The sequence below is a fragment of the Bos mutus genome, chromosome 18 (genome assembly GCF_027580195.1).
Source record: "Bos mutus isolate GX-2022 chromosome 18, NWIPB_WYAK_1.1, whole genome shotgun sequence".
Lineage (NCBI taxonomy): Eukaryota > Metazoa > Chordata > Mammalia > Artiodactyla > Bovidae > Bos > Bos mutus.
The window spans coordinates 15,592,178-15,619,722 of record NC_091634.1 but is presented as its reverse complement, the minus strand read 5'-3'; the positions used below and the strand labels follow the sequence as shown (position 1 = coordinate 15,619,722).

General features: G+C 39.9%; 1 protein-coding gene and 1 non-coding gene across 4 annotated transcripts; both read left to right on the top strand.

Moving 5' to 3' along the window:
• ZFP14 (ZFP14 zinc finger protein) lies at positions 1–26,841 on the top strand. Of its 3 annotated transcripts, none has more exons than XM_070387904.1 (5): positions 5–738; positions 5,078–5,162; positions 9,206–9,332; positions 11,716–11,814; positions 19,918–26,840. In XM_070387904.1, exons 2-5 carry the CDS (start codon positions 5,154–5,156, stop codon positions 21,282–21,284), a joined length of 1,602 nt encoding a protein of 533 aa, XP_070244005.1. In that variant the 5' UTR covers positions 5–738; positions 5,078–5,153; the 3' UTR covers positions 21,285–26,840. The 3 variants fall into 3 exon arrangements, with proteins under 3 accessions (XP_070244007.1, XP_070244005.1, XP_070244006.1); XM_070387905.1 differs by having other exon boundaries at positions 213–738; positions 11,719–11,814; XM_070387906.1 differs by lacking the exon at positions 11,716–11,814 and having other exon boundaries at positions 1–738; positions 19,918–26,841.
• LOC138991908 (U6 spliceosomal RNA) lies at positions 12,337–12,441 on the top strand. Its single transcript, XR_011467803.1, has one exon. It is a non-coding gene; the product is annotated as a U6 spliceosomal RNA (small nuclear RNA).
• Positions 26,842–27,545: the final 704 nt, after the last annotated feature.

Here is a 27,545-nt window from a genome sequence, read left to right as displayed (position 1 = left end):
CGGGGGAGGTAAAGAGTTAGAGCGCGAGCAACCTCTGTGTGTCCAGATTCTGCTAAGAGTTTGGGGATAATGAGACTTGATGTACCTACGTCCTGCTTGGGTATGTATAGAGAGCACCTGCCGTATGTCTAGTGCATGTATTAGGCGCCACCCCACTCCAGTACTCTTGCCTGGAAAATCCCATGGACGGAGGGGCCTGGTGGGCTGCAGTCCATGGGGTCGCTAGGAGTCGGGCACGACTTAGCGACTTCACTTTCACTTTTCACTTTCATGCATTGGAGAAGGAAATGGCAACCCACTCCAGTGTTCTTGCCTGGAGAATCCCAGGGACGGGGGAGCCTGGTGGGCTGCCGTCTATGGGGTCGCACAGGGTCGGATACGACTGAAGTGACTTGGCAGCAGTAGCAGCAGCACTGAAGCGACTTAGCAGCAGCAGCAGCAGTGCCAAGACGGTCTCTCTAAACCCCAGTTAGCAGTTCCGCAGAGACACCTCAAACCCAAGCTGGCAGCGGGTGCCTCATTCATCCCCGTGAAGCCTCGAAGCCGGTGCCGCTTCAGCTGAACCCCAAGCCGGGAGGTCCACGGCGCGCTCCCGCCCTGCCCACTCGCGCCCGCGCTTGCGCATCCCACGAAACCCGTTAAGGCGAGGACCAGGCCCTCCCTATCCGGGACTACATTTCCCACATGCCTCTGCGCCTAGTTTCCTTCCGGCTTCCTTGCGGGTTTCGGCTCGGAGAGGTGAGTTGGTCTCGTGCACTGAGGAAATGGGCGCGGGGGCGGCGCGGGGGCGGCGCGGTCTCTGTGTGCACCCGGCTGCAGTGACTGTGTAGTTTGTGACGCTGCCCGGACACTGGGTGCTCTGATGCGTCCTCTGTCCTCCTGCTTCAGGGCCGCGCAGATGCAGCGGCCCAGAATGGCTCCGAGTTAGATTTACGAACCCCACAGTGAAGGCCTGTAACAAAAAGACGCAGAACAACAGCTCTCAGAACCACAGCTTAACCAGAGCTCCCTCCCAAGGCAGCGCTCTTGAACTCGGAGACAGCTTCCAGCCCTGGCCATTGTACTCTGGCCATTCTGTCCGATGCCGGGAAGGCACAGCTTCACCCCGGCTCCCTCTTATTTCCATCGGGTAGTGTGTGTGATGGATGGTGGGAGCGAGGGTCGTAGCGGGGGTGTGTCCTTAGTCTGGCCCGGCTGAGCTGGGGAAAAAGGCTCACTGCGTCGATTCCCGTCATCGTCCGCCAATCTTTAGAAAGAAGGAAATCTACATGATGTTTCCTCTTTGTCCCATAAAGTGTAATTTCACTTCTTTTTCTAGACCCGGGGATACTTGTAAGAAGTGAAAAATAGGTCAGACTAAGACAAAAAGTAATCCTGCCGTTAATCTTGTTGAGAGAGAAAAGACAGAAAACCAACTACACAGTTAATAGAAAACGTTACTACTGCACAGGTCACGCCGCAGTTGTAAAATGCCATAAAGACTCCCTTTTTGAGAGCTTATAGCTTTCTTACCAGGGTTGCTCCAGACCTGCCTTGCTGTTTTTATTTTATTTCTGGAGATACCCGCTTGCTAAATTACCCTCACTTTACTAATAGCACTCAATCTCCAGTTAGTCCCTGCCTATCTTGTTCTTTCACTTCAGTAGCAGCAGTCATTCCAGAATGGTTCCCCACAGCCTCAGAATCCTTCAGCTGGAGCACAGCTGTTTACAGAGGGGCTTTTTTTTATCCCTGTCCTCTGTCACATTCCAAAGAATTTCCTCCCTCTCTTGAGTCAGTCCTATTTTGTTGGACTCTGCAGGCTTATTCCAGGTAGTCTTTAGCTAGTTAGGCTTTAACTAAACAGCTGAAATATCCTACCCATTGGCCTGGTTTTTTGGGTTTTTTTTAAATTTTATTTTATTTTTAAACTTTACATAATTGTATTAGTTTTGCCAAATATCAAAATGAATCTGCCACAGGTATACATGTGTTCCCCATCCTGAACCCTCCTCCCTCCTCCCTCCCCATACCATCCCTCTGGGTCGTCCCAGTGCACTAGCCCCAAGTGTCCAGTATCGTGCATCGAACCTGGACTGGCAATTCGTTTCTTACATGATATTTTACGTGTTTCAATGTCATTCTCCCAAATCTTCCCACCCTCTCCCTCTCCCACAGAGTCCATAAGACTGTTCTATACATCAGTGTCTCTTTTGCTGTCTCGTACACAGGGTTATTGTTACCATCTTTCTAAATTCCATATATATGCGTTAGTATACTGTATTGATGTTTTTCCTTCTGGCTTACTTCACTCTGTATAATAGGCTCCAGTTTCATCCACCTCATTAGAACTGATTCAAATGCATTCTTTTTAATGGCGGAGTAATACTCCATTGTGTATATGTACCATAGCTTTCTTATCCATTCATCCGCTGATGGACATCTAGGTTGCTTCCATGTCCTGGCTATTATAAACAGTGCTGCGATGAACATTGGGGTACACGTGTCTCTTTCCCTTCTGGTTTCCTCAGTGTGTATTCCTAGCAGTGGGATTGCTGGATCAAAAAACTAGAAATAGAACTGCCTTATGGCCTGGTATTTTGTTCTTCCTCTCCATTGACTATTCAGATGAACACTTGACAGTCATTTAATTCCGCCTGTGAGCTGCTGCTTTCTAATAGTTTAAATGATCTGCAGGTCATACAGGGAGGCTAACTGCATAGCATTATTTTAGGCTGTCATTTAGTGAGAAGATTACAGTTTAGTTGAAATCATACCCTAGGTATCCTTGATCTTTTCCACTGCCCTGAGGTCAAAAGCAGGAAAAGATGTTTGATTGGTGACAAAGTCTTAGCTTTTCAGTCTTAGCCTTTAGGAGTTTCAAGGTGATAGATTTTTAACAGAGAAATCTGTGTTAACAAGAGAAGGGAAATATTAGTAGGAAGGGAGGAAAACAGTATAGAAATTTGACAAGTGACTTGAAGTTTTTGACAGCGTATGTGTGTTTCAGATCACGTGTTTATGTGATCTTATGAAAGGGAGTTTAGTATAGTGGCGATAGGATGAGTTATGAGCTGAATTACCTGGATTCTAATCCTAACTTGCCACTTAGAACTCGGTGAAGTTGGGGCAGTTCATTTCATCTCTTTGCACCACTCTTCCTTCATCTGTAAAAGGAGGGTAATAATAGAACCTACTGTATAGGATTGCTGTGAATAGGTGAATTAATATGTGTAAAGTCCTCAGATAATGCTTGACACATAAATGCTCAATAGATTTAGTTGTTATTATTAAATTGTAATTCCATGTGTTTCCTCATCACCCAGATCCAAAAATTATGAGGATTTTGCCATGTGTGCTTCATCCATCCTCACACTGTCTGTCCTTTTGTAAATTGTTGTTATTCAAGAGGAATTGCCTACCAACCTGAAGTTTTGAAATTTATTAGCATTATGAGGAAGAGTGGGGCTGAGAAGCTCAAATTTTTTTGTGGAAGAATAAAGAGCAGAAGAGAATTTTCTTTAATAATTGTGGGAAGAAGTATGTAGTATCCTTCATTTTCAGTGATATAGCTGACTTTTATTAAACGTTTATTTGCAACTTTAGTGCATATATATGTAGAGTCTTATTTAATACTCGTAACAATGCTTTGGGATAGAATCTATAGTTATCACCATTTTTTATAGGAGGATTCTAAGGCTGCAAAGTAACATGTCTAAGGTAACACAGTTTGATAACTATGAGAGCTTAGATTTATATCCTGGAAGTTTGACAGCAAAGCCTATGTTAGTAATTGCAACAGTATACCAAATCTCATCATTGCTGCTGCTGCTGCTGCTAAGTCACTTCAGTCGTGTCCGACTCTGTGTGACCCCATAGATGGCAGCCCACCAGGCTCCCCCGTCCCTGGGATTCTCCAGGCAAGAACACTGGAGTGGGTTGCCATTTCCTTCTCCAATGCATGAAAGTGGAAAGTGAAAGTGAGGTCTCTCGTGTCTGACTCTTAGTGACCCCATGGACTGCAGCCTACCAGGCTCCTCCGTCCATGGGATTTTCCAGGCAAGAGTACTGGAGTGGGGTGCCATTGCCTTCTCCGGATCTCAGCATTATGTATACTTAAATCTTTCCCTCTTTACTTAGTAATCCATCATCAGTAGTAGTAATGCGTAGTCAGTCATGTCCAACTCTGCGACCCCATGGACTGTAGCCTGCCAGGCTCCTCTGTCCATGGGATTTTCCAGGCAAGTATACTGGAGAAGGCTACCATTTCATCTTCCAGGGAATCTTCCCAACCCAGGAATCAAACCTATGTCTCCTATGTCTCCTGCATCAGCAGGCGTGTTCTTTACCATTGCGCCACTTGGGAAGCCCAGTCCATCATGAGGGGGAAGATGTTGATCTAATGATAGCAAACACTGTCGAGTTACATCCAGAGTATAGCTGTGAGGTCTCTATGGAGGTGCGTGGATTTCATACAGTAAGATTTATGCTTTACAGTTTTTATTTTGATGATGTTACCTGCAAAGTTAGACTAATAGGGCAAGAAGATCTAGTAGCAGTTGGAGGACTTCATAGGCATCTTGGCTCAAAGTATTGGTTCAGAAGCAAAATAAATGCATTTGCCAGGATGCTGTGAAAGGAAGCAGTCATGAGACTGCAATCAGTGCCTAAAAGACATGAGTCAGGGACTTTCTGTCTTTCTTTTCTGGGTAGTATTCTTAAGACATGGGCTTCGCAGGTGTCTGGGTGGTGAATCTGCCTGCCAAGCAGATGCAAGTTTGATCCCTGGGTTGGGAAAATCCCCTGGAATAGGAAATGGCAACCCCCCTCAGTATTCTTGCCTGGGAAATCCCTTGGACAGAGGAGCCTGGCGGGCTAAGGCCCAGGGAGTCACAGAGAGTGGGAAGAAACAGAGCATGTGCACACATCAGAGCTTGGATTTCTTTAGACTCCCTGTGCTCTCCTCCAGTTGAATATGAGAGTGGTGAGGAGTATTTTGGAAGCAGGAATGGAAGAGGAAAACTCATAAAACTAACATAAGTCATTTGGAGGAGCTCTGAGGCACCTCTGGTTTTATCACTGCTTTGTCTTCTTCCAGATCTGGCTTATCTGAACTCTGCAGATCTCTAACAGAAATCTTGAAAAGGACTGACCAGTGCTTGCAGTTCAAAACAATGGCCCATGTAAGTTGATGTTTCTTCTTCCTTTTTGAAATATTACCTATTTCTAGACCATGTATACATACTCTTTCCTTATTCTGAAACTTCTGTTTAATGGAACTCCATTCAATAACCTACTTTAGTCCCTCTCATACCTGTGAGAGTTGGAGACAAATAGCCCAGTGTCCCCTCTGTGTGCCCTTCTCTTTTTTCCCACTAATGTGGACCATCTTCTGTCAAGAGCCATGAGGGAGCAAAAGTAAATTGCCTTAAGAAAAAAGCAGGTAATTTCTGCCAAATGTTCCCCCGTTAACATTTTTTATCTTAGTTTTTTATTTTAATACCTAAACTTCAACGAAAGCACATTTCTCTGAAAACAGTGATTTTTGGTCTGGTTCTATATGGAAACAATTTACATCCGCAGGGACTTCCTTGGTGGTCCAGTGGTTAAGACTCTGCACTTCTAACTACAGGGGACATGGGTTCAATTCCTAGTCGGGGAAATAAGATCCCAAGTGCCATGTGGCATGGCCAAAAACAAACAAACAGCAGCAACAAAAATTTACATCCCCAATATAGAATTTAACATCTTTTAAAAGATTTTTAGAACTTTTTATTGATGCAAAACATACATAGTGAATAGTGCTCAAATCCTAAGTGTGCATCTAAATGAATTTTCATAAATTGAGTATTTCTGTTATATTAGCCCTCAGGAGAAGAAAGAATGTTACTGGCATTCAGATACCCCCCTTTCAGTTACTTTCTACCCACCCCGTCCAAATGTATCCAAATGTAATCCTGACTTGGAATACCCTATAATAATTTTGCTTATTTTGAGGACTTTATATAAGTGAAATCATATAGTTCAATGTAACTTTTTTTATTTAAAAAACAGAAAACAATGTACACGAAGTCTTGTTGTATTCCAAATACAATTGCTGAACCATCAGAACCATCTGCGGATGTTTTGAAATGCTTGCAAATATCATCAAAGGGGATGTGTATAATTGGTGTTGCTGGCAGAAGGGAAGGCATAAGAGCATCGTACAGAGTAAGAGTCATTCCTCCGTTACGTTCTTATTGGAAACGCACTTTCATGGTGCATTTCCCACGTAGCCCCTGCGTTTGTCATTTTGTAAAGTGAGTTCCTAAAAAGTTGGAAAAGTATTGAAGAAAATTGTGGAGAAACAAAGCAAGTGAGAAAAAAACATTTGGTAAAAGAAATAGCAAAGCTGAAAGAAAATACGAAAACCAAAGATACCATACGTGCATGACCCGTGTGTACTGGAGTTCTGTCCTGGGGGAAATGCGAAGCTAGCGGGAGGGTTGGAATTAATGTAGAATGCAATAGAATGCTTTGCTTTAAAACGGTAGGAAAATAGGCACCCACCCAAAATGGTGGGGAAACTATGTAGTGTTGGAATGTCTTGATTTTCAGCAATGGATTATTGATACTAAGTGGGAGATCCCTCTTTGAACTTTCCTTGAAAATCCTGTGGTTTGATGAAAGAGAGAATTTCGTCTTGTTTGACTGCTGATAGGGAAACCGCCAAACTTCTTCACAAACCTGAGTTTTTAAAATACGTAACAAGATTTCGTGTTGGTTGAAATATTAGTGCATTGAAATATTATGGTATGTAAGGCTTTGTAGAGCGTGGAAGAGGTAGGGATTTGATTGAGGGCTCGTTTTGTGAGGCTTAAAATTTCATATGCTGCCTTGATATCTTGTCAAGGCTCCAGAGACCTAACTAAGAGTTTCCCTGCTCTCCCCAGATGGGGCCCCCATTTACCTGGCTAGTTCCTCTATTCGCCAGACCAGCTGAACCTCTCCTGGTCCTTAACCTAGTAAGTCACCTCCTTGGCAGCCCACAGAATTATTCAAACAAGCCATCACATCATCCTGCATTGGCCACGGAATCCATCATCCTCTTTTCACTATAAAGCCTGCCTCCCGCAGATTCTGTTTGTTCACCCTATTCCTGAGTACATCCCCTGTGTGGCCCTGTATGACGTGTAATATCTTCCTTTCCTGGGCTGTGAGTATATGTGACTAATAAACTGCCATCAGTTGCATCTATCAGGTGTCAGATATTCAGTCATCTCATACTGTTTAGGATCCCTCCCTCACGAGCGGGTTGAGTAGGAGGTGATCAGAACCGGACAGCAAATAGGTCAAGAATTATCTCCAGGAAGCTCTGAGAGAAGAATACTAGGAGCAGAGACCACTGTACAGTTTTACCAGATGTGCTGGTTTCGAGCAGGGTTTCTCAATTTTGGAACTACAGTTGATCTTTGAACAGTGCAGGAATTAGGGGCGCTGACCCTCTGGGCAGTTGAAAATCTGACCCTCTGTGTATGCCATCCCTTCATATCTGGAATTCCTCATTATCTGCAGTTCCACATCCATAGATTCAGTGAACCTAGAATTGCATCATACTGTAGTATTTATGACTGAGAAAAATACACATAGAACTGGTACCATGCATTTCAAATCCTTGTTGTTCAAGTGTCAACTGTACTAATATTTTAAGCCAGAGAATCGTTTACTCTGGCGGAGTGTCCTCTGCATTGTTGGATGTCAACAGTATCCATGTTAGACATTTATTAGATGTCTAACACTCACACCCCCTCTCCCCAGTTGTGCCAATAAGAATTGTCTCTGGACGTGGCCGGATGTCTTCTTGGAAGTAAAATCACTCCTCGTTGATAATCATGATCCAGAGTACTATTTTTAACACTTGGGGCTTCGCTGGTGGCTAAGACGGTAAAGAATCTGCAATGCAGGAGACTCGGGTTCAATCTGGGTCTCCCTGGGTCAGGAAGATCCCCTGGAGGAGGAAATGGCAACCCATTCCAGTATTCTTGCCTGGGAAATACTGTGGACAGAGGAGCCTGGTGAGTTGCAGTCTGTGGGGATTGCAAAGAATCGGACACGATGAGCGACTAAACACGCACACACTCTCTAACTCAGAAGTGAGGAAAGGTGTTCAGTGAGGGATGATGAATGATAAAGAGCTAAGAAGATCATACAGATGCATAAATAATGTGTTATTTATGCATATAACTCAGTTGCTCAGTCGTGTCCGACTCTTTGTGACCCCATGGACTGTAGCCTGCCAGGTTCCTCCATCCATGAGTGTAAGTAATAGTGTAGAATGTGAGGGTTGAGGAAGATTTTTGAGATTGTATTGAATCCAGAAATCTAAAGAGAGAGTGAAAAAAGATTGAATTTAATGCATTCGAAATGTGGACTGCCATGTAGCAGATTTTAAAAAATAAAGAATTGGTCATAATAGGCAAAGTGCTTATAATAAAATCTGACTTTATGACGAACTTGAGTCATTTTCTTAGAGATTTTGTAGTACATTTGGGAGAAATTTTTATCAATATTTTTTCATTATCAGTGAAGGAAAAAGAAGATAGAAGATCTCATACTTCTTAAGAATTTGTGGTGGAGAAACAGCTTGCTGAAGGCTTGTGTGCACTGTTTCATTTCTTTGGGACTTCTTTTGGTTAATTTATTCCTTTCCAGATATTTTTGGGTAAAAATTTAATCTTATCTGCAGTCACAAGATGGTTCATAACATGTAGCGCTGTGTTTCAGGGATGCTAGTTTTCTTACTGTCTCATTCACATGGCATAAATTTGCTTGCTCTGGGCTTCCTCTGCTGGTCCAGTGGTTAAGAATCTACCTGCCAATGCAGGGGACATGGGTTTGATCCCTGGTCTGGGAAGATGCCACAGGGCATCTGGGCAACTAAGCCCATGTGCCACAACTACCAAGCCTGCAAGCCCTACAACATGTGCCGGCAACAAGAGAAGCCACTGCAATGAGAAGTGCATGCGCCACAACTCGAGAGCAGCCCCAGTCACCGTAACTAGAGAAAGCCAGAGCGCAGCAGTGAAGACCCAGCACAGCCAGAAGTAAATAACAAACAAATAAGTAAATGTGCTTGCTCTGTGCTCCCTCCGTCTCTGCAATGCAGTCATTGATTCCCTCTCTTTCTATTTATAAAAAAATATTTCATGTATTTTCACAAGTAATACATGAGTTTTATTTTTTTCAGGGTTCAGTGACTTTCAGAGATGTGGCCATTGACTTCTCACAGGAAGAATGGGAATTCTTGGACTCAGCACAGAGGGACTTATATAGGGATGTGATGTGGGAGAATTACAGCAACTTCATCTCACTAGGTAAGGCAGTTTGTCTCAAATTATACCGACTTTCTCTTCTGTCAATTAGAGGACTGTGTTTGAGAAACTAAATGAAATTTTTCTCTCTGTTCCAAAGGAATGGTGTAAGCTTTGTTAGGTTGGAAATAGGACCCTCCTTTTAACACTTGTCATTCTCAGGCTCAGCAGGCTAGGTCCTTCAGACTTTCTTCAGGCTCTGTTGTTTCCATGTTTTCTTAGTACACGGGCTGGGTTTGAATTCTGGATTTTTTTTGACAGAAACATTGTTCAAGAAACCAGAATTCACTATGTATTTGAGCTAAGAATTGATGGAGCGTCTTTCTAATCCATCTGTGAAGAGAATACCTAGACACAGGGATTCTGAACCTCTTTAAAAATAAGAGGAGCCTGTAGAATTTACATAGTAGGAGATGAATCCATGTAGTTCGTCTAAAACTCAAGTAAATGCATTCTGTTTTGTATAACAGACATATTCAGTTCTACTTGCTTTGTGGTTGAAGGTTAAAAATCTAAGAACTTTACATTTAATGTTAAACAAATATCCTAGTAAGTATCTGAGGATGTCTCAGGAAGCCTCTTATTCTTCTCTCAGCCAATTGATAATAATAGAAATCAACTGCTAATATACACACATATTATGGTATATGGTAGCTCAGATGGTAAGGAATCTGCCTGCAGTGCACGAGACCTAGGTTCAGTCCCTGGGTCAGGAAGATCCACTGAAGAAAGGAATGACTACCCACTCCAGGATTCTTGCCCAAAGAATTCCATTGACTGAGGAGCCATGGACTGGCAGGCTACAGTCCATAGGGTCACAAAGAGTTGGACACGACTGAGTGACTAACACTTTCACTTTCATATATATAAATGCATATATTTGTACTTATGTACAAAGGCCAAAGCCTTTGACTGTGTGGATCACAATAAACTGTGGAAAATTCTGAAAGAGATGGGAATACCAGACCACCTGATCTGCCTCTTGAGAAATCTGTATGCAGGTCAGGAAGCAACAGTTAGAACTGGACATGGAACAACAGACTGGTTCCAAATAGGAAAAGGAGTATGTCAAGGCTGTATATTGTCACCCTGCTTATTTAATTTATATGCAGAATACATCATGAGAAACGCTGGGCTGGAAGAAGCACAAGCTGGAATCAAGATTGCGGGGAGAAATATCAATAACCTCAGATATGCAGTTGACACCACCCTTATGGCAGAAAGTGAAGAGGAACTAAAAAGCCTCTTGATGAAAGTGAAAGAGGAGAGTGAAAAAGTTGGCTTAAAGGTCAACATTGAGAAAATGAAGATCATGGCATCTGGTCCCATCACTTCATGGGAAATAGATGGGGAAACAGTGTCAGACTTTATTTTGGGGGGCTCCAAAATCACTGCAGATGGTGACTGCAGCCATGAAATTAAAAGACGCTTACTCCTTGGAAGGAAAGTTATGACCAACCTAGATGGCATATTCAAAAGCAGAGACATTACTTTGCCAACAAAGGTCCGTCTAGTCAAGGCTATGGTTTTTCCTGTGGTCATGTATGGATGTGAGAGTTGGACTGTGAAGAAGGCTGAGCGCCGAAGAATTGATGCTTTTGCACTGTGGTGTTGGAGAAGACTCTTGAGAGTCCCTTAGACTGCAAGGAGATCAGCCCTGGGATTTCTTTGGAAGGAATGAAGCTAAAGCTGAAACTGCAGTACTTTGGCCACCTCATGTGAAGAGTTGACTCATTGGAAAAGACTCTGATGCTGGGAGGGATTGGGGGCAGGAGGAGAAGGGGACGACAGAGGATGAGATGGCTGGATGGCATCACTGGCTCGATGGACATGAGTCTGAGTGAACTCTGGGAGTTGGTGATGGACAGGGAGGCCTGGCGTACTGCGATTCATGGGGTTGCAAAAAGTCGGACACGACTGAGCGACTGAACTGAACTGGACTGTACTTATGTACTATTCTGAACATTGTATATTACTAATTAATCCTCACAACAACTCTATGGGAAATGTACTATTATTATCCTTATTTCAGATGAGAAAACTTAGGCACAAAGGTTAATAATTTGCTGAGGCAACATAGCAACAAAGGCAGGATGAACCCGTACTATCTGGATCCATAATTTGTGTTCTCAGCTATTAAATAAGACTGCCTCTCAGCAGAGCTTATATGAGTTTAAATTGTTTTAAAGCCTGTTCTTAACTATCTGGTGTCTGTCCTTAGTGGTCCTGAGGTTACCCTAGTGTGAGTGTTTTTCAACTTCCTAGCATTTCTTTGTGCTTAGACTTTATAAAATACCATTTTGAACTACTGGTTTATTATAAATTTAACCACATGTGAACCTAAAGACTTTGGGGTTTATAATTTCATGTCACATTATATTTTAAGCAGGTCCTTCCATGTCTAAGCCAGATGTGATTACCTTATTGGATGAAGGGAAGGAACCCTGGATGGTTGTGAGAGAAGGAACAGGAAAACATCACCCTGGTGAGTGAGGGCTGAGTAGGCATGGGAAAATCATTACTGTAGGTAATAGCCAAGTACATCAGGATAGAGACATTCCCTTGATATTTACAAATCACTCTTCAAAAGCCTGTAGAGGAAAGGCCTAAGACCTAGGAAGCAAATTAAAATCTTTTAAACCTGGGCTAACAAGGGAATTTCCTACTGGCCTTGATTACAACTCTCTATTTCTCACATCATATTTCTCTCCCACTTCAAAGAAAAAAGCTGTTCTCAGTAGAAGGAAAACAAATGATAATGTAAGAGTTAAAATCAACAGAATAGAAAAAGAAAAGAAGCAGAGAAACTTAACAGAGCTTAGAGTTGATCTCTCGATAAGATCAACAAAATTAATACACACCAAAAAAATAAAAAAATAAATCAAAAAAAAAAAAATGAACACCAACTTGACTAATCAAGAAAAAAAGAGAGACAACATAAATTACTAATACCAGGAAAGAAAGAGAGGTTTTCGCTTAACATGTTATATCCATTAAAAGAATAAGAGTTCACTTCAGCAGCACATACACTCCAATTGGAACAGTACAGAGAAGATTAACATGGCCCCTGCGCAGGGTTGACATGCAAATTCATGACATGTTCCATATTAAAAAAAGAGCGAATATCATGAATAACTTTATGCCAGTAAATTTGACAACTTAAATGGAAAAATTCCTTGAAAAATACAAACTTACCAGATCTGACACAAGAGTAAAAAGAAAATATGCATAATCTAATATCTACTAAAGTAATTAAGTTCATTATCAGAAGTCTTTCCAGAAAGAAAATGCTAGACCCAGGTAGTTTCACTGGTGAATTCTATTAAATATTTAAGGAAGTAATAGTACAGTATTACACATATTCCTTCAGAAAAAGAACTCCTTCCAACTCATTTTATGAGGCTACTTTAATTCTTACACTATGTTCATGAAGGATGTAAGTTTATAATTCTGCCCCACCCACCACCACCCCCCTCCCCACCGCCTTGGTAATTTCTGTCCTTCTTGAACATAGATGTAAAATGCTTAACAAAATATCAGAAAATTAAATCCAGCAATATATAGTAATGATGACTAAATAGAGTTTACCCCAGGAAATTATGCTTGGTTTAACATTTAAAAATTAATCAGTATAATTTACCATATTAACAGAAATGTGAGAAATCATTTGATTATCTCCATGAATGTAAAAATAGCATATGACAAAATTCAATATCCATTCATGATAAAAACTCTCAGGAAACTAGAAATTGAAAGGAGCTTCCTCAGTGTGATAAAGGGCATCTGCTGAAAAAATACTACATCATTAACTTTATCATACTTGATTGAAGAGTTCCCTCCTAAGACTGAACAAGGCAAGGATGCCCAGTCTCCCCGTATCTACTTAACATTAAATTGAAGGTCCAAGCATTGCAATCAGGCAAGAAAAAGAAATAAGAGATATAAAGATCAAAAAGGAAGAAGTAAAACTATTCGGAGATGGTATAATTATATACTTAGAAAATCCTAAGGAATCAAAGCAACATCTACTCAAACTAGTAAGTGAAGATCACAGGATACAAAGTTAAGCTACAAAAATGAGTTGTGTTTTTATATATGAAAAAAATTGGAAAATTAAAGTTAATTAAGAAAAATTAAAGTAAATTAAGTCAGTTTACAGTAGTGTCAGAAAACAAAATCCTGAGGAATAAATTTGACAAAATGTGCAAAACCTCTACAATAAAAGCCATGGAACATTGCCAAGATGATCCGATGAATAGAAAGATGCCATTTTGGGGATGGGATGCAACACAGTTCCAGGCACAATCCTAGGAACCTTTTTTGAAAATTTTGTAGATACTGACAAACTGATTTTAAGATTTATATGGAAAAGCAGTGGACTTAGCATGTCTAAAACAATCTCAAAAAAGGACGAACATGTTATAGAACTTAGACTACATGACTTCAAGATACTTTGAGATATATTATAAAACTAAATTACTCAAGACATTGTGGTATTGGCTAAGGATCAGCAAACAGAACAGAGACCCTAGATGCAGACCTCACATGCACTTGGTGTCATTTACTTCCTGACGAAGGTGTCAGAGCCTTCCAATGGGAAAAGGAAAGTATTTCAACAAGTGATACTGGAATAATTGGGGGAAAAAATCTTCACCTCATATCACAATTAATTTGAGATAGACTTTAGACCTAAATATAAAAACTAAACATTAAAAAATCTTAAAAGTCAAATGTAAAAAATAAAATAAAAATTTAAAAACTAGGTATACATTTTATATGTAAAAAATATAAAAGCAAAAAGTAAATGGGCTTCCCAGGGTGGTGCTAGTGGCAAAGAACCTGCCTGCCAGCACAGAAGACTTAAGACACAGGTTTGATCCCTGTCTTGGGACAATCCCCTGCAGGAAGGCATGGCAACCCACTCCAGTATTCTTGCCTGGAGAATCCCATGGTCAGAGGAGCCTGGCGGGCTGCAGTCCGTAGGGTTGCAGAGTCAACAGGACTGAAGTGACTTAGCATGGATGCAAATCTTTTAGAGGAAAACATAGGGGAATGACTTGATATTAGGTAAAAGTTTCTTAGGAGAAAGCAGTAACCATAAAAATTGATGTCATAATTTATCCAAATGAAAAACTTTATCTCATCAAAATACACTAATAAAAAATGAATAAGCAAGTCATAGACTGAGAGAAAATAGTAGTAAACAAAGGACCAACATCCAGTTGATACACTACAACTCAACACTACAATGATAGGCAGCTCAATTAAAAATGGGTAAAAAGTACATCCATACGATGGAATAACACTCGGCAACAAAAAGGAATATATTCTTAATACATGTGATAATTTGGGTGAACCTGGAAGAAATTATGTTGAGTGAAAAAAATAATCATAAAAGGTTATACCATATGACTCTAATTAATATTTATGAAATAATAAAATTATAGAGATGGAAATTGGATTAGTAGTTACCTGAGGTTAGGAATGTAGGGAGGGGGAAAGATGGTTGACGCTACAAAGGAATAAAACATTGTGGTTATGATACAGTTGAGTCTTGATTGTGGTGAGGGTTAGGCAAGGCTATGTGTGATGTGTTAGTGGCTCAGTCGTGTGCAACTCTTTGCGACCCTACAGACTATAGCTCGCCAGACTTCTCTGTCTATGGGATTCTCCAGGCAAGAATAGTGGAGTGGATTGCCATTCCTTTCTCCAGAGAATCTTCCTGACCCAGGGATTGAACCCTGGTCTCCTGCATTGCAGGCAGATTCTTTACTGTTTGAGCTACAAGGATGTCCTCAGGCAAGGCTATCAGTTCAGTTCAGTTCAGTCGCTCAGTTGTGTCTGACTCTTTGTGACCCCATGAACCATAGCATGCCAGGCCTCCTTGCCCATTACCAACTCCCAGAGTCCACCTAAACCCATGTCCATTGAGTCAGTGATGCCATCCAGCCATCTCATCCTCTGTCGTCTCCTTCTCCTCCTGTCCTCAATCTTCCCCAGCATCAGGGTCTTTTCCAGTGAGTCAGCTCTTCACATCAGGTGGCCAGAGGATTGCAGTTTCAGCTTCATCAGTCCTTCCAATGAACACCCAGGACTGATCTCCTTTAGAATGGACAGGTTGGATCTCCTTGCAGTCCAAAGGACTCTCAAGAGTCTTCTCCAAAACCACAGTTCAAAAGCATCAATTCTTCTGCACTCAGCTTTCTTTATAGTCCAACTCTCACATCCATACATGACTACTGGAAAAACCATAGCTTTGACTAGATGGACCTTTGTTGGCAAAGTAATGTCTCTGCTTTTTAATATGCTGTCTAGGTTGATCATAACTTTCCTTCCAAGGAGTAAGTGTCTTTTAATTTCATGGCTGCAATCACCATCTGCAGTGATTTTGGAGCCCAGAAAAATAAAGTCAGCCACTGTTTCCACTGTTTTCCCATCTATTTGCCATGAAGTGATGGGACTGGATGCCATGATCTTAGTTTTCTGAATGTTGAGCTTGAAGCCAACTTTTTCACTCTCCTCTTTCACGTTCATCAGGAGGCTGTTTAGTTCTTCTTCACTTTCTGCCATAAGGGTGGTGTCATCTGCATATCTGAGTTTATTGATATTTCTTCCAGAAATCTTGATTCCAGCTTGTGCTTCCTCCAGCCCAGTATTTCTCATGATGTACTCTGCATATAAGGCTATACATTTGGTAAAATTGCATAGACCTGTATACAAACACATATATGAGGGCATGATGAAATCTACATCAGCCCTATGGATTATTCCAAGGGTAATTTCTTGGTTTGAATATTGTACTATAGTTTGTAAGATGTTCACATTGAGAGGGAGGGTGAAGGGGTTGTGAGACTTCCCTATACTTTTCTTTGCAGCATCCTGTGAATCTGCAGTTATTTCAAAACAAAAAGTAAATAAAAATGTCCTGTTGGGGGTGGTAGGTAAAAGATTTGAGCCAAGAGAGGAGTTACTCTCTTTCTTGATCAATGATTATAATTCATCATGATCTAAACCTGTACTAGGCAGCTCCAGCTGCCATAACAAAATACCATAGATTAGGGACTTAAACAATAGAAATGTATTGTCCCACAATTCTGGTGGCCAGAAGTTCAAGGTTAGGATTTTGGGGCCTGATGCGGGCTCTCTACTGGCTTGCAGATGGCCCCGTTCTCACACTGTCTTCACATGATAAAAAGAGAAAGATCTCTCTCTTCCTCCTGTAAGGCCACCGTCCTGTCCTATTCTGTCCAGCAGTCCTGTGAATTAGGATCCCACCCTTATTACTTCATTTAACCTTAATTGCCTCCTAAAAGCACTGTCTCCAAATATAGGCATATTGTGTGTTTAGGGCTTAAGTGTATTTTGGAGGGACAAAATTCAGTCCATAGCAATGTCTATATAGGGTCCAGCTTCTTCCAATCTCACTAGTATACATACCCTTGTTTGCCTAAAAATACGCTCATTTATTCAGCAGTACTTGTATGCCCAACCTGAACCAAGCGCTGTGCTACACACCAGTGGGACAGCTGTGAGCAAGAGTGGCAGTTCCAGCAGGCTTCTTGTTTAATTTTAATAAGGGTGAGGACATTAAGTTAACAAGTAAATGAATGGTATTATGTAGGGACAAGTGTTATTAAGAAAAGCGAGGAGAACCAGAGATAGAAACTGGGAGATGTAGACAGATTTTTGGGCGTTTGGGGCTTTTTGAAGAGATGATTTTTGAGTGGAGACATGAAAAAAAGAGCTCAGACCACTTGAATATCTAAAGCAAGAAGCAAAAACAGTCCTAATGAAACAGTAAATGCAGAGACCTTGGGTCAGAGGGCAAAGACTTTGATGTTTGAGGAACAGCAAAAAGGCCAGCATGTAAATTTTTATTATCATCCTTACCTGTTTTCTAGATGATCTTACTTGCAAAGCAGAAATAGAAACACAGTAGTGTAGAGAACAAACGTGTGGCTACCAAGGGGGAAGTTCAGATAGAGTGAATTGGGAGATTGGGACTGACATACTTACACTATCGATACTATTATAAAATAGACAAATAATGATAGTCTACTGTATAGCTCAGGGAACTCTACTCAGTGCTCTGTGATAACTTAAATGGGAAGGAAATCCAAAAAAGACAGGATATATGTAAACATATAACATATAGCCCATTGACATTGCTGTACAGCAGAAACTCATACATTATAAAGCAACTATACTCCAATAAAAATTTTAAAAAGAAGAGGAGGAGGAAGGCCAGGATGATTATTCAAAAGGTAAGTGAGAAGTAGAGTAACAAGATGAAGTCAGAAAGTTAGGTAAGGGCTAGGTCATGTGAAATTTGAGTATCATAGGGGAAGTCATTGTGATAGAAAGCCATTGGAGATTTCTAAGCAGGAGAATGTCATGAGCTGATTTGCCTTATAAGTATCACTCTATAGAGAACAGATCAAATAGGGGCAAGATGAATAGTAGGAAGACCAATTAGGAGGCTATTTCATTTGTCCCAGTGGAATATGGTAGTGGCTTTGATTTGAATGTTGCTGGTGGGAGATAGACAGATGTTAGATTCATGGTGGGTTTGCCCAGAATATACTGCTGGGCTGCTCCTCGGTCTGAATCTTCCACACTTGAGGCTGCTCCCACAAGTGGATGTTTTCTTTACCCAGATTGAACTCCTCATACAGCCTGCTTCTCCCTATGTGGATAAGGAGGGTCTTTGTCTTTTAGTTGGTGCATTTTATCCATTTGCAGTTAAGTAATTTTCTTATATGTGCTGTGCTTAGTTGCTTAGTCATGTCCTACTCTTTGCAACCCCATGCACTGTTGCCGGGCATGCCACCCTATGGACTGTTGGCCCGCCAGGCTCCTCTGTCCATGGGGATTCTCCAGGCAAGAATACTGGAGTGGGTTACCATGCCCTCCTCCAGGGGATCTTCCCGGCCCAGGATTTGAACCCAGGTCTCCTGCATTGCAAGTGAATTCTTTACTGTCTGAGTCACCAAGGAAATATATAAACCTTATATATTTAGGTTTAAATCCACTTTCTTTTTTCTGTCTGTTCAGCATTCTCTTTTTTCCCTCTCATGCCTATTTTGGATTAATCAAAATATTTTATTTTAGCTTTTGCCTCTTGAGTGTGTTAGTTATACACACTTTAATTTTTAATAGTTGCTCTAGAGGTTAGCACATGCATTCTTCAGTTACTGCATTCTACCTTAAATTAGTTCCTTTATATCTTTCTCAATATTGTAGAGACATTAATAACATTTAAATTCTTTTTAGGTATCCTCTATTTTGTCTACTGTTGTTAGGTATCTTAACTCTATATACATTTAGATCCCTACAGAGTATTAATTTAAATACTACTATTAATACTGATTTAGATTTACCTACACAGGTACCTTTTACAGTGCTCCTTTTTCTTTTCTGTACTGTAGTGCTTCTGCTTAGAATCATTTTCTCTGTTCCTGAAGAACTTCCTTTAGTATTTCTTTTATTGTGCCTGTTGGCAATGAATTCTCTTAGGTTTTATTTGAAACTATCTTCGTTTTGTCTTCATTTTTAAAGGGTACAGAACTTTGTCTTCGTTCTTTGGAGTATAGAACTCTGGATTGGCTGTTATTTTCTCTTAGCAGCTGTCTTCTTGTTTTTCTGGCTTCTGTCATTTTCATTGAGTAGCAGTTTGTCAGTAATATTGTAATTCTGTTGGAGGTATTGTTTTGGAGAGATTTTTCCTATTTTCCCCATAAACGTTAATATTTGGTGTGTAATTTTACAGAAGATAGGTTTTTTTAGGTACACATATATGTTATTAGCAGAAATGCAATGTCTTCTAGAGATATCTAATCCATTCACTGGTAATGATATTGAAAACTCAGCCTCTGCATGCTGGTGGTGAATCAAATCTCAGAGACAGAGTTTGGGGTGAAGTAGAAAAGAATAGCTTTATTTCTTTGCCAGGCAAAGGGGAACACAGTGGGCTTGTGCTTTAAAAATTGTGTGTCCCAACCTGGGAGGAGTTGGTGAGAGTTTTATAGCAATAGTTTAAGATCAGGGTTACTGATAAGGATCAGGGGGTGTGCAGGGCCTGTATTCCTTTAATTTAATCTGGCCTCTGGTGGTCTCCTGAAGAGCTTCACTGGTTCATTTAATCTGGCCTCAGGTGGTGTCTTGTTGAGCTTCTCAGGGTTATCAAACTGTCACCTCTCTGGAACATCTTCCAGTTGCTGGGGGTTTTAGTTCTGCAGAAGAGCTCAAAGATACTGTTACGTGTATCCCTTGTGGTGCAACCAGGACTCTGACCCAAGGTTGCAGTATTGTTTCTTGACTGCCCCTTTCTCGTTTCTGCATCCTCTCCCTTCCCTGATTAGCACCTGTTCAGATTTTCCCTTTGGAATCTAGGGAAGGTCCATGGAGGCTGGAGTCTATTCTCTGCAAAGAAACAGGGGACACAGAAAGGCTTCCATGCCCAAGAGCCCCAAAGGGTCCTACTAGGTTTCAGTAATAGGCATTATTTTAGGTGCTTTTTATTTCTGTATAGTTTTCTTTCTTCTGGAACAGGAAAACATTGTGTGTTTGCTTTCTTGTTTTCTTTCAGACTTGGAGTCCAGATACAGTGCCAATATTTTATCTTCAGAAAAGGACATTTACGAAATATATTCGTTCCAGTGGGAGATAATGGAAAGAATTAAAAGCTGTAGCCTTCAGGACTCCATTTTTAGAAATGATTGGGAATGCAAAAGCAAAATTGAGGGGCAAAAGGAACCACAAGAGGGATATTTTGGGCAAGTGAAAATTGCTTCTGAAAAAAGGACCACTTACAAAAAGCATAATCTTCTTGCTGAATATCAGAGAGTTCATAATGGAGAAAAGTTGTATGAATGTAAGGAATGTAGGAAGACCTTTATTCGTCGCTCAACACTTAGTCAACACCTGAGAATTCATACTGGTGAGAAACCATACAAATGTAAGGAATGTGGGCAGGCCTTTAGACAGCGTGCACACCTTATCAGACATCACAAACTTCATACTGGTGAGAAACCCTATGAATGCAAGGAATGTGGGAAGGCCTTTACAGTCCTCCAAGAATTGACTCAGCATCAGAGACTTCATACTGGTGAAAAGCCCTATGAATGTAAGGAATGTGGAAAGGCTTTTAGAGTACATCAGCAACTCGCTCGACATCAGAGAATTCACACTGGAGAGAAGCCCTATGAATGTAAGGCATGTGGGAAAACCTTTAGGCAGTGTACACACCTTACTCGACATCAAAGACTTCATACTTCAGAGAAGCTCTATGAATGTAAGGAATGTGGGAAAGCCTTCGTATGTGGTCCAGACCTTAGAATACATCAGAAAATACATTTTGGGGAGAAACCCTATGAATGTAAGGAATGTGGAAAGGCTTTTAGGATATGTCAACAGCTTACTGTCCATCAGAGTATTCATACTGGTGAGAAACCCTATGAATGTAAAGATTGTGGGAAGACTTTTAGATTAAGGCAACAACTTGTTCGCCATCAGAGAATTCATACTCGTGAGAAACCTTATGAATGTATGGAGTGTTGGAAGACCTTTAGTAGTTACTCACAACTTATTTCCCATCAGAGCATTCATATTGGTGAGAGACCTTATGAATGTGAAGAATGTGGGAAGGCCTTTAGACTGCTGTCACAACTTACTCAACATCAGAGTATTCATACTGGTGAGAAACCTTATGAATGTAAGGAATGTAGAAAACCTTTTCGACTTCTCTCACAACTTACTCAACATCAGAGTATTCATACTGGAGAGAAACCTTATGAATGTAAGGAATGTGGTAAAGCTTTTAGACTTTATTCTTTTCTTACTCAACACCAGAGAATTCATACTGGTGAGAAACCCTACAAATGTAAGGAATGTAAGAAGGCTTTTAGACAACATTCACACCTTACTCAACATCAGAAAATTCATAATGTAATTTAATACAAGGCTTTCAAATGCACATTATGTTACAGAACATCAGAAAATTCATTTTTGAGAGAATTTGTTTGATGCTCATTAAGCATAAAAAATTTGTATTACAGAAAAAAATGTTGCTTTAATGGTTGCTTCCATCACCATTCAAGCATTGTCTTCAGCATATTCATATGAGAAAGTAATATAATGAATGCAGGAAAATCTTTAGCCTTATCTATCTTTTATCGCCATTTCACCACTGTATTACCAGTGTATTATTGGATAGGTACTTAAATTTCTGTGCCTCGTTTTGCTCACTTGTAAAATGGTGATAGTAGTATCTGTGAATATTAGCTATTTATTGCTGCATAATAAAATATCACAAACTTAGTAGCTTAAAATAATACACATTTATTATCTCAGTTTCTATAGGTCAGGTCAACTAACTAGGCATAACTTAGTTGGGTCTTCTGCTTCAGGGCCTCTCACAAGGCTAAAATCAAGGTGTCGACCATGACTGAGTCTCATCTGAAGGTTCAACTGGGGAAGAGATCCACTTCTAACCTCATGTGGTTGTTGTCCAAATTAATTTCCTGAGGGCTGTTGCACTGAGGTCTTCAGATTCTATCTGGCTGTTGGCTGAAGGCTGACTTCAGTCAGTTCCTTGCTACAGGAGCCCCTTCAGCATAACTGCTTGCTTCGTCAGAGAATGCAATCCAAGAAAGCAAGAGTCTGCTAGCATCAAAGAAGCTATCATCTTGTGTTTCTAATCATTGAAATGACATTTCATTACCTTTGCTACCTTCTGTTGCTTGGAAGCAAGGAACTAGGCTGCCCTACACTCAAGGGAACAGGCTTATAGAAGAGTATGAATCCCAGGAGGAAGGGATCACTGGGGCCAATTCAGAGTCAGCCTGCTGTATCATTGTGAGGATTGAGTAGTTAATACTTGGAAAAACAGCAGCCATATAGCATGTTTTCTGTAAATATTATCTATAGTTGTTATTAACATCATTAGTGTTAGTGAATTCATATGAAAGGAAGATCCTATAGAAGTAATAACTGTAGAAATGCCTTTTGTCACTGCTCAGCACTTATTAAATCTAAGATAAAATCTAGGAGGTTATTTTGAATGTGAGCCGTTCTTCATCACGAGCTGCATCAGAAATTTCATGCCAAAAAAAAAACCTGATGAATTTCATGAATATGAGGTTAAGAATGTAGTGGTTGAAGAAGCAAAGAGAAATATGAAATTGTTTTCCCATAATAACAAGGTAAATGTTTTATAGTCTGTATTCTCTGACCACCACTCAAAATTGATTAGAAACTATGAAAAAGATGGCAAAAAAAAAAAAAAAAAAAACTAACCACTTGGAAATATAATTGTGTATGTGTGTGCACCCGTGTGTGTATGTTACTCTTGTAGAAAGAAAGAAGACATTCCATTGCAACTAGTAAACTTTTTGATGCTCATAGTATCCCATCTTCAACCAGTAGGAGCTGGGTTTTTTGACATGACACCAGTAGCAGTTTAATAGTTTACTTGGTTATGGCTGCCTAACTTGGTCAGCTTGGGAAGATGCTTGGGTACCAGCTCATCATTCTGAAAACTAATAAATAAAGGGGAAAGTATTTTTTTTTCCATGTGAATCAAGTCTCAGGGTCACCCAAAGCTCATCAAATTTAAGTTTTTTTTTAATTTAATGAATCTTACCAGTAAATGCAGAAAAAAAAGATATTTGGATTAGAAAAATCATTTTCTAGTTCCTAATTTAAAGAATAATGTCCAGAAAGTGGTCTTCAAGGGATATTAAAACTATTTGGGGAAAGAGTTTATAGTGAGAACTTTATATTGGATTTATCAAGCTGACCATTTCTAAGCCCTTTGGTTGATTTTAACATCTATAAAAGTGAAACTGTCAGACATTATGCACCTCCTGGTATAATGAAGTTAGGAAGTACATGTCACTACCTATGAAGTTTTCTTGTCAAAATAATGAACAGAATGAATCAAACTTTTAAATCAAAAATTTTTTTAAACCCGAGAACTTGAGAAATAGATGAACAAAGTAAATGTTACCACAGGAAGCAGCCAAGCCGATCCAGAATGTATAAAATTCCCAAAACAATTCCCCAAAATGAGCTGATTTCTTCAACTATTGAGTGGCATGAAAAAAGAAGGGCACTGTTAACAGATTTTTAAAAAAAGACTTGAGGCATATCAACTAAATTCAATATGTGGGCATTATTTGGACCCAGATTGAACAAAGCGTAAAAAGACATTTTGGAGACTGGGGAAAATGTGGACATGCACTGAGTATTAGTTGATTTTTAGAAATACTAGTTTTGTTGTTTAGTTACTAAGTTATATCCATGGATTGTAGCCCACCAGGCTCTTCTGTCCATGGGATTTCCCAGGCAAGAATAATGGAGTGAGTTGTCATTTCCTTTTCCAGGGTATCTTCCCAACCTAGGGATCGAACCTGAATCTCTTGGGTCTCCTGCAATGGCAGGTGGATTATTTACCACTGGTGCCACCCGGGAAGCTCGATAATAATATCAGTGTGGTTATTAAAAAATAAAAGATTTTATGATTAGAAATAAATACATAGGAAATAGTAACATACCCAGATTGTATTAAAATATTCCACAAAAGAAAATTGGCAAAGAGAGCTAGAAAATATCAATAGATTGGTAAAATGTTAATAATTACTGAAGTAGAATGGTTGTTTATGGGGGGTTCATTGTTCTAATATTTTTACTTTTTTATGTGTTTGGAAGTTTCCATAATAAAATATTTAAAATCAAATTATACACTGCTTCAGAAATCATTGTTAATAAGATGCCTGCATATATGAACTTGTTGGATGTCACCAAAGTTCTATTCAGTGAGGAACTTATGCCCCTGAATGCATTAAGAAAATCTTGTTTGTAGGCCTAGGTTTCATCTTCACTTTTCCACAGCCATCAAAGCTGGGCCTGTCACATGGATAAATGTGTTAAAGGAATGAGTGAACCTTTATGTCAAGAAACCAGAAAAAGAACAAAGTAAAACCAACAGAGGAGAAGCAGAGTAAAATTAAAATTAGAAATTAATTAAGGGGTTAGATACTAGTAGACTTAATCCAATGTTAATGACTATATCTTGGCAAGTCTAATCAATGAAAAGAAAATGAAATATGAAACAGCATTAACGATGATAGAAGGGACATAACTACAGATTATCAAATTTTTCTTTTAATTCTAAGATAACACTATTTGTATGTACAATATGTATTCCAATATATGTCAAAACATGGATTACATTTTCTTCTCTAAGAATGTTATCACAACTGATTGCTCTAGAACCCAAACAGATCAGCAAATAAATGTGTGTGAAGTTCCTGTTGAAGGGAAAAAATCTGATAGTTGCATAGGTGAAAGTCTTAAGAAACAGATAATCCTTAACAGGATTTTAGCAATTAATTTTGCACAGGTAAAATAGTCCTGATATAAAACTAGACGTGGATAACTCCTAAAGAGCAAAATCTAGACCAGCTTCATTTATGACGATTCTGTTAATTCTAAATAGTTGTATTTAGAATTTATTACAAAATCAGCCTTCATTAATAGGTTAGTGTTTTGCCTTTTCCAAGCACAAAATATCTCCAGAAGGCCTGTGTTGAACCTAGCACAAGACCTTAACCCAACATTCTCCACAAGTTTGTTTCAGGGATACTAATCCATGAGGATATTTGAAAAAAAGGTATTGTGGGGAAAATCATGAATGAAACCAAGGATAAAATATATATTTTGGGGGGGAAAATCCAAGTACCTGTTACCAGCTTGTTAAAAGATGTATTCAAGATATATTTTCATTTAACACAGTATATCTCAAATTTACTTCGCTGTGCAATTCTCTCACTCCAAATATCCCTTAACACCTTTAGAGTGTGAATCATTCTAGTAGATGTTACCATAACCTCGGTGAGTGTCTTGCAGGATGTTATTTCAGACATTATGGTGAGTGAGTGTGTTGTGGAAGGGTGAGGAAGGACCCTTCTCCGCAGCTCATATCATACTCTGAAAGCAGCTTCCAGCTTGAATACTGGGCCAGTGCTTTTCTACAGAGTGGAAACGATTTCAGCCTGGTCCTTGGTAGTGTATATAGTAAACATGCTGAAATACTCTATTAAACAGTGATTAGGACATAAATGATTTTTCATTGAAATAAAAATGCTATATTAAATATCATTTGTGTATTTTCTTTCTTTATAAAGATTTTCTCAAAGGTGCATATCTAGAAGTGCTGTATAGACTTTGCTTCACATATTGCCAGATTGTTGCCCCATCCTTGTGCCAATTTTGAATCCCTTCAGTTGTTAAAGATGAGTGTGTTTCCCTGATTACAAGCAAATTGAGCACATTTTTTCATATGTGTTTATTGACCAATCACATTTTCCTAAAAGTGCTTTTTTATTCACGTACTTTCTCTGTTTCTTTTTGGGTTTTCTCATTGATTTTTTTTAGGATCCTTAAAGTAATCTAGGTATTGATAATTCCAGGTATTGTTGTTCAGTTGCTCAGTCATGTCTGACTCTCTTTACGACACCATGGACTGCAGCATGGCAGCCTTCCCTGTCCTTCACTATCTCCTGGAGTTTGCTCAGACTCATGTCCATTGAGTCGATGATGCCAGGTATTACACATTTATAAATGACCACTGTAACACAGTTACAACACATGCCATCTGTTTTGCACATGCCATATGTTTTGCATATGATAAGTTTGCAGGAAGAAAGCCTGGCTTACTGCATGACTCTACCCCTTCCCCCATTATCCTCTATGCATAACTTAAGGTATAAAAACTACTTTGGAAAATAAAGTGTGGGCCTTGTTCACCGAAACTTGGTCTCCCCATGTCGTTCTTTCTCTCACCCTCCAGCTGAATTCTTGAGCGTGGAGGCTCGTCAAGCCTACTAATTATGCCTGGGCTTCTAAGATCTGACTGGGGAGGCCTTAGTGTCTCCTCTCCTTCAGGAGAACGGGAGGACGCCTGCGAACTATGTAGGTGATGTAAATTCCTTATTTTGGAATTTTATTAGCTTTCCACGTAAACCAAGTTATTCAGCCTCTTTTCTCCACTGAATTTTCTCACTGAGCTATCCTTATTTAACCACTCTTTATATCTCTAATTCTATCGTATCCTGATCGCCGAAGCCGTCTCCCCTTCGCAATCCCTGACTCCACTGGGGCTGGACCCCGGCAGGACCTCTTATGATTTACTCCTTTTAAAATATGTTTTCTGCCATGCATCTGCAAATAGAAATAAATTCCCCCAATATGTTATTTATTTTATTTATATTTCTCAGTAGATAAAATGACATCAAGCTGTACACTTAAGATTTATGCTCTTTATGTACCATAGAAACAGACAAGCAGCCCCTGATGTGCTGGAGCTGCTCAGGTCCCTTCAGCTACATCTTGGTGTTTTCCTGTCGAGTTTCAGTGACCTCACTTCCCCTGGTGGCTCAGATGGTAAAGAATCTGCTTGCAATGTGGGAGACCTGGGTTTGATCCCTGGGTTGGAAAGACCTCCTGGAGAAGGACATGACAATCCACTTCACTTCAGTAGTCTTGCCTGGAGAATCCCGTGGACAGAGGAGCCTGGCAGGCTACAGTCCATAGGATTGCAAAGAGTCAGACATGACCGAAGCGACTTAGCAACAGCAGGCAACTCTGTGACTCCAATGGGTCAAGACAAAAACAAGATCATCTGTAATAATACTGAAACAGATAAAACAGGAACATTTTTCAAACTACAAAACGCCAAACATGTTCCTGGATAATAGGAATGACTACTATTTCTTTACCAATTGCAATTTTAACCTTGCTTTATTCTGCCCCCACCCCCAGAGATAAGATTTATTAATATATTTAGGCATAAACAACAAGGTCCGATTGTATGGCACAGGGAACTATATTCAATATCCTGTAGTAAACCACAATGGAAGAGAATATGAAAAAGAACACATATGTGTATGTGTGTGTATATATATATCTGACTCACTTTGTTGTGCACCAGAAACTAACATAACATTGTAAATCAACTATACTTCAATTCTTTAAAAAAAGTTAGCCCTAATTCCTGACTACATCCAACCCAGAACAAAGCCTCACTTCTTAAACCTTCTCTAAATCAATAAACACGAGAACAAGCCTTCTAGCACCTTCTTGTGGACACACCCCCATGGTTCCCAATGATGTGTTCTTTGCTGCAACGAACAGTAAACCCAACTTGTTCTTTTA

Coding starts and splice junctions, on each gene's coding strand:
- ZFP14 (XM_070387904.1), top strand. Junction 9,333..11,715: donor CAGCAACTTCATCTCACTAG/GTAAGGCAGTTT, acceptor TTATATTTTAAG/CAGGTCCTTCCATGTCTAAG. Junction 11,815..19,917: donor AACAGGAAAACATCACCCTG/GTGAGTGAGGGC, acceptor GTTTTCTTTCAG/ACTTGGAGTCCAGATACAGT.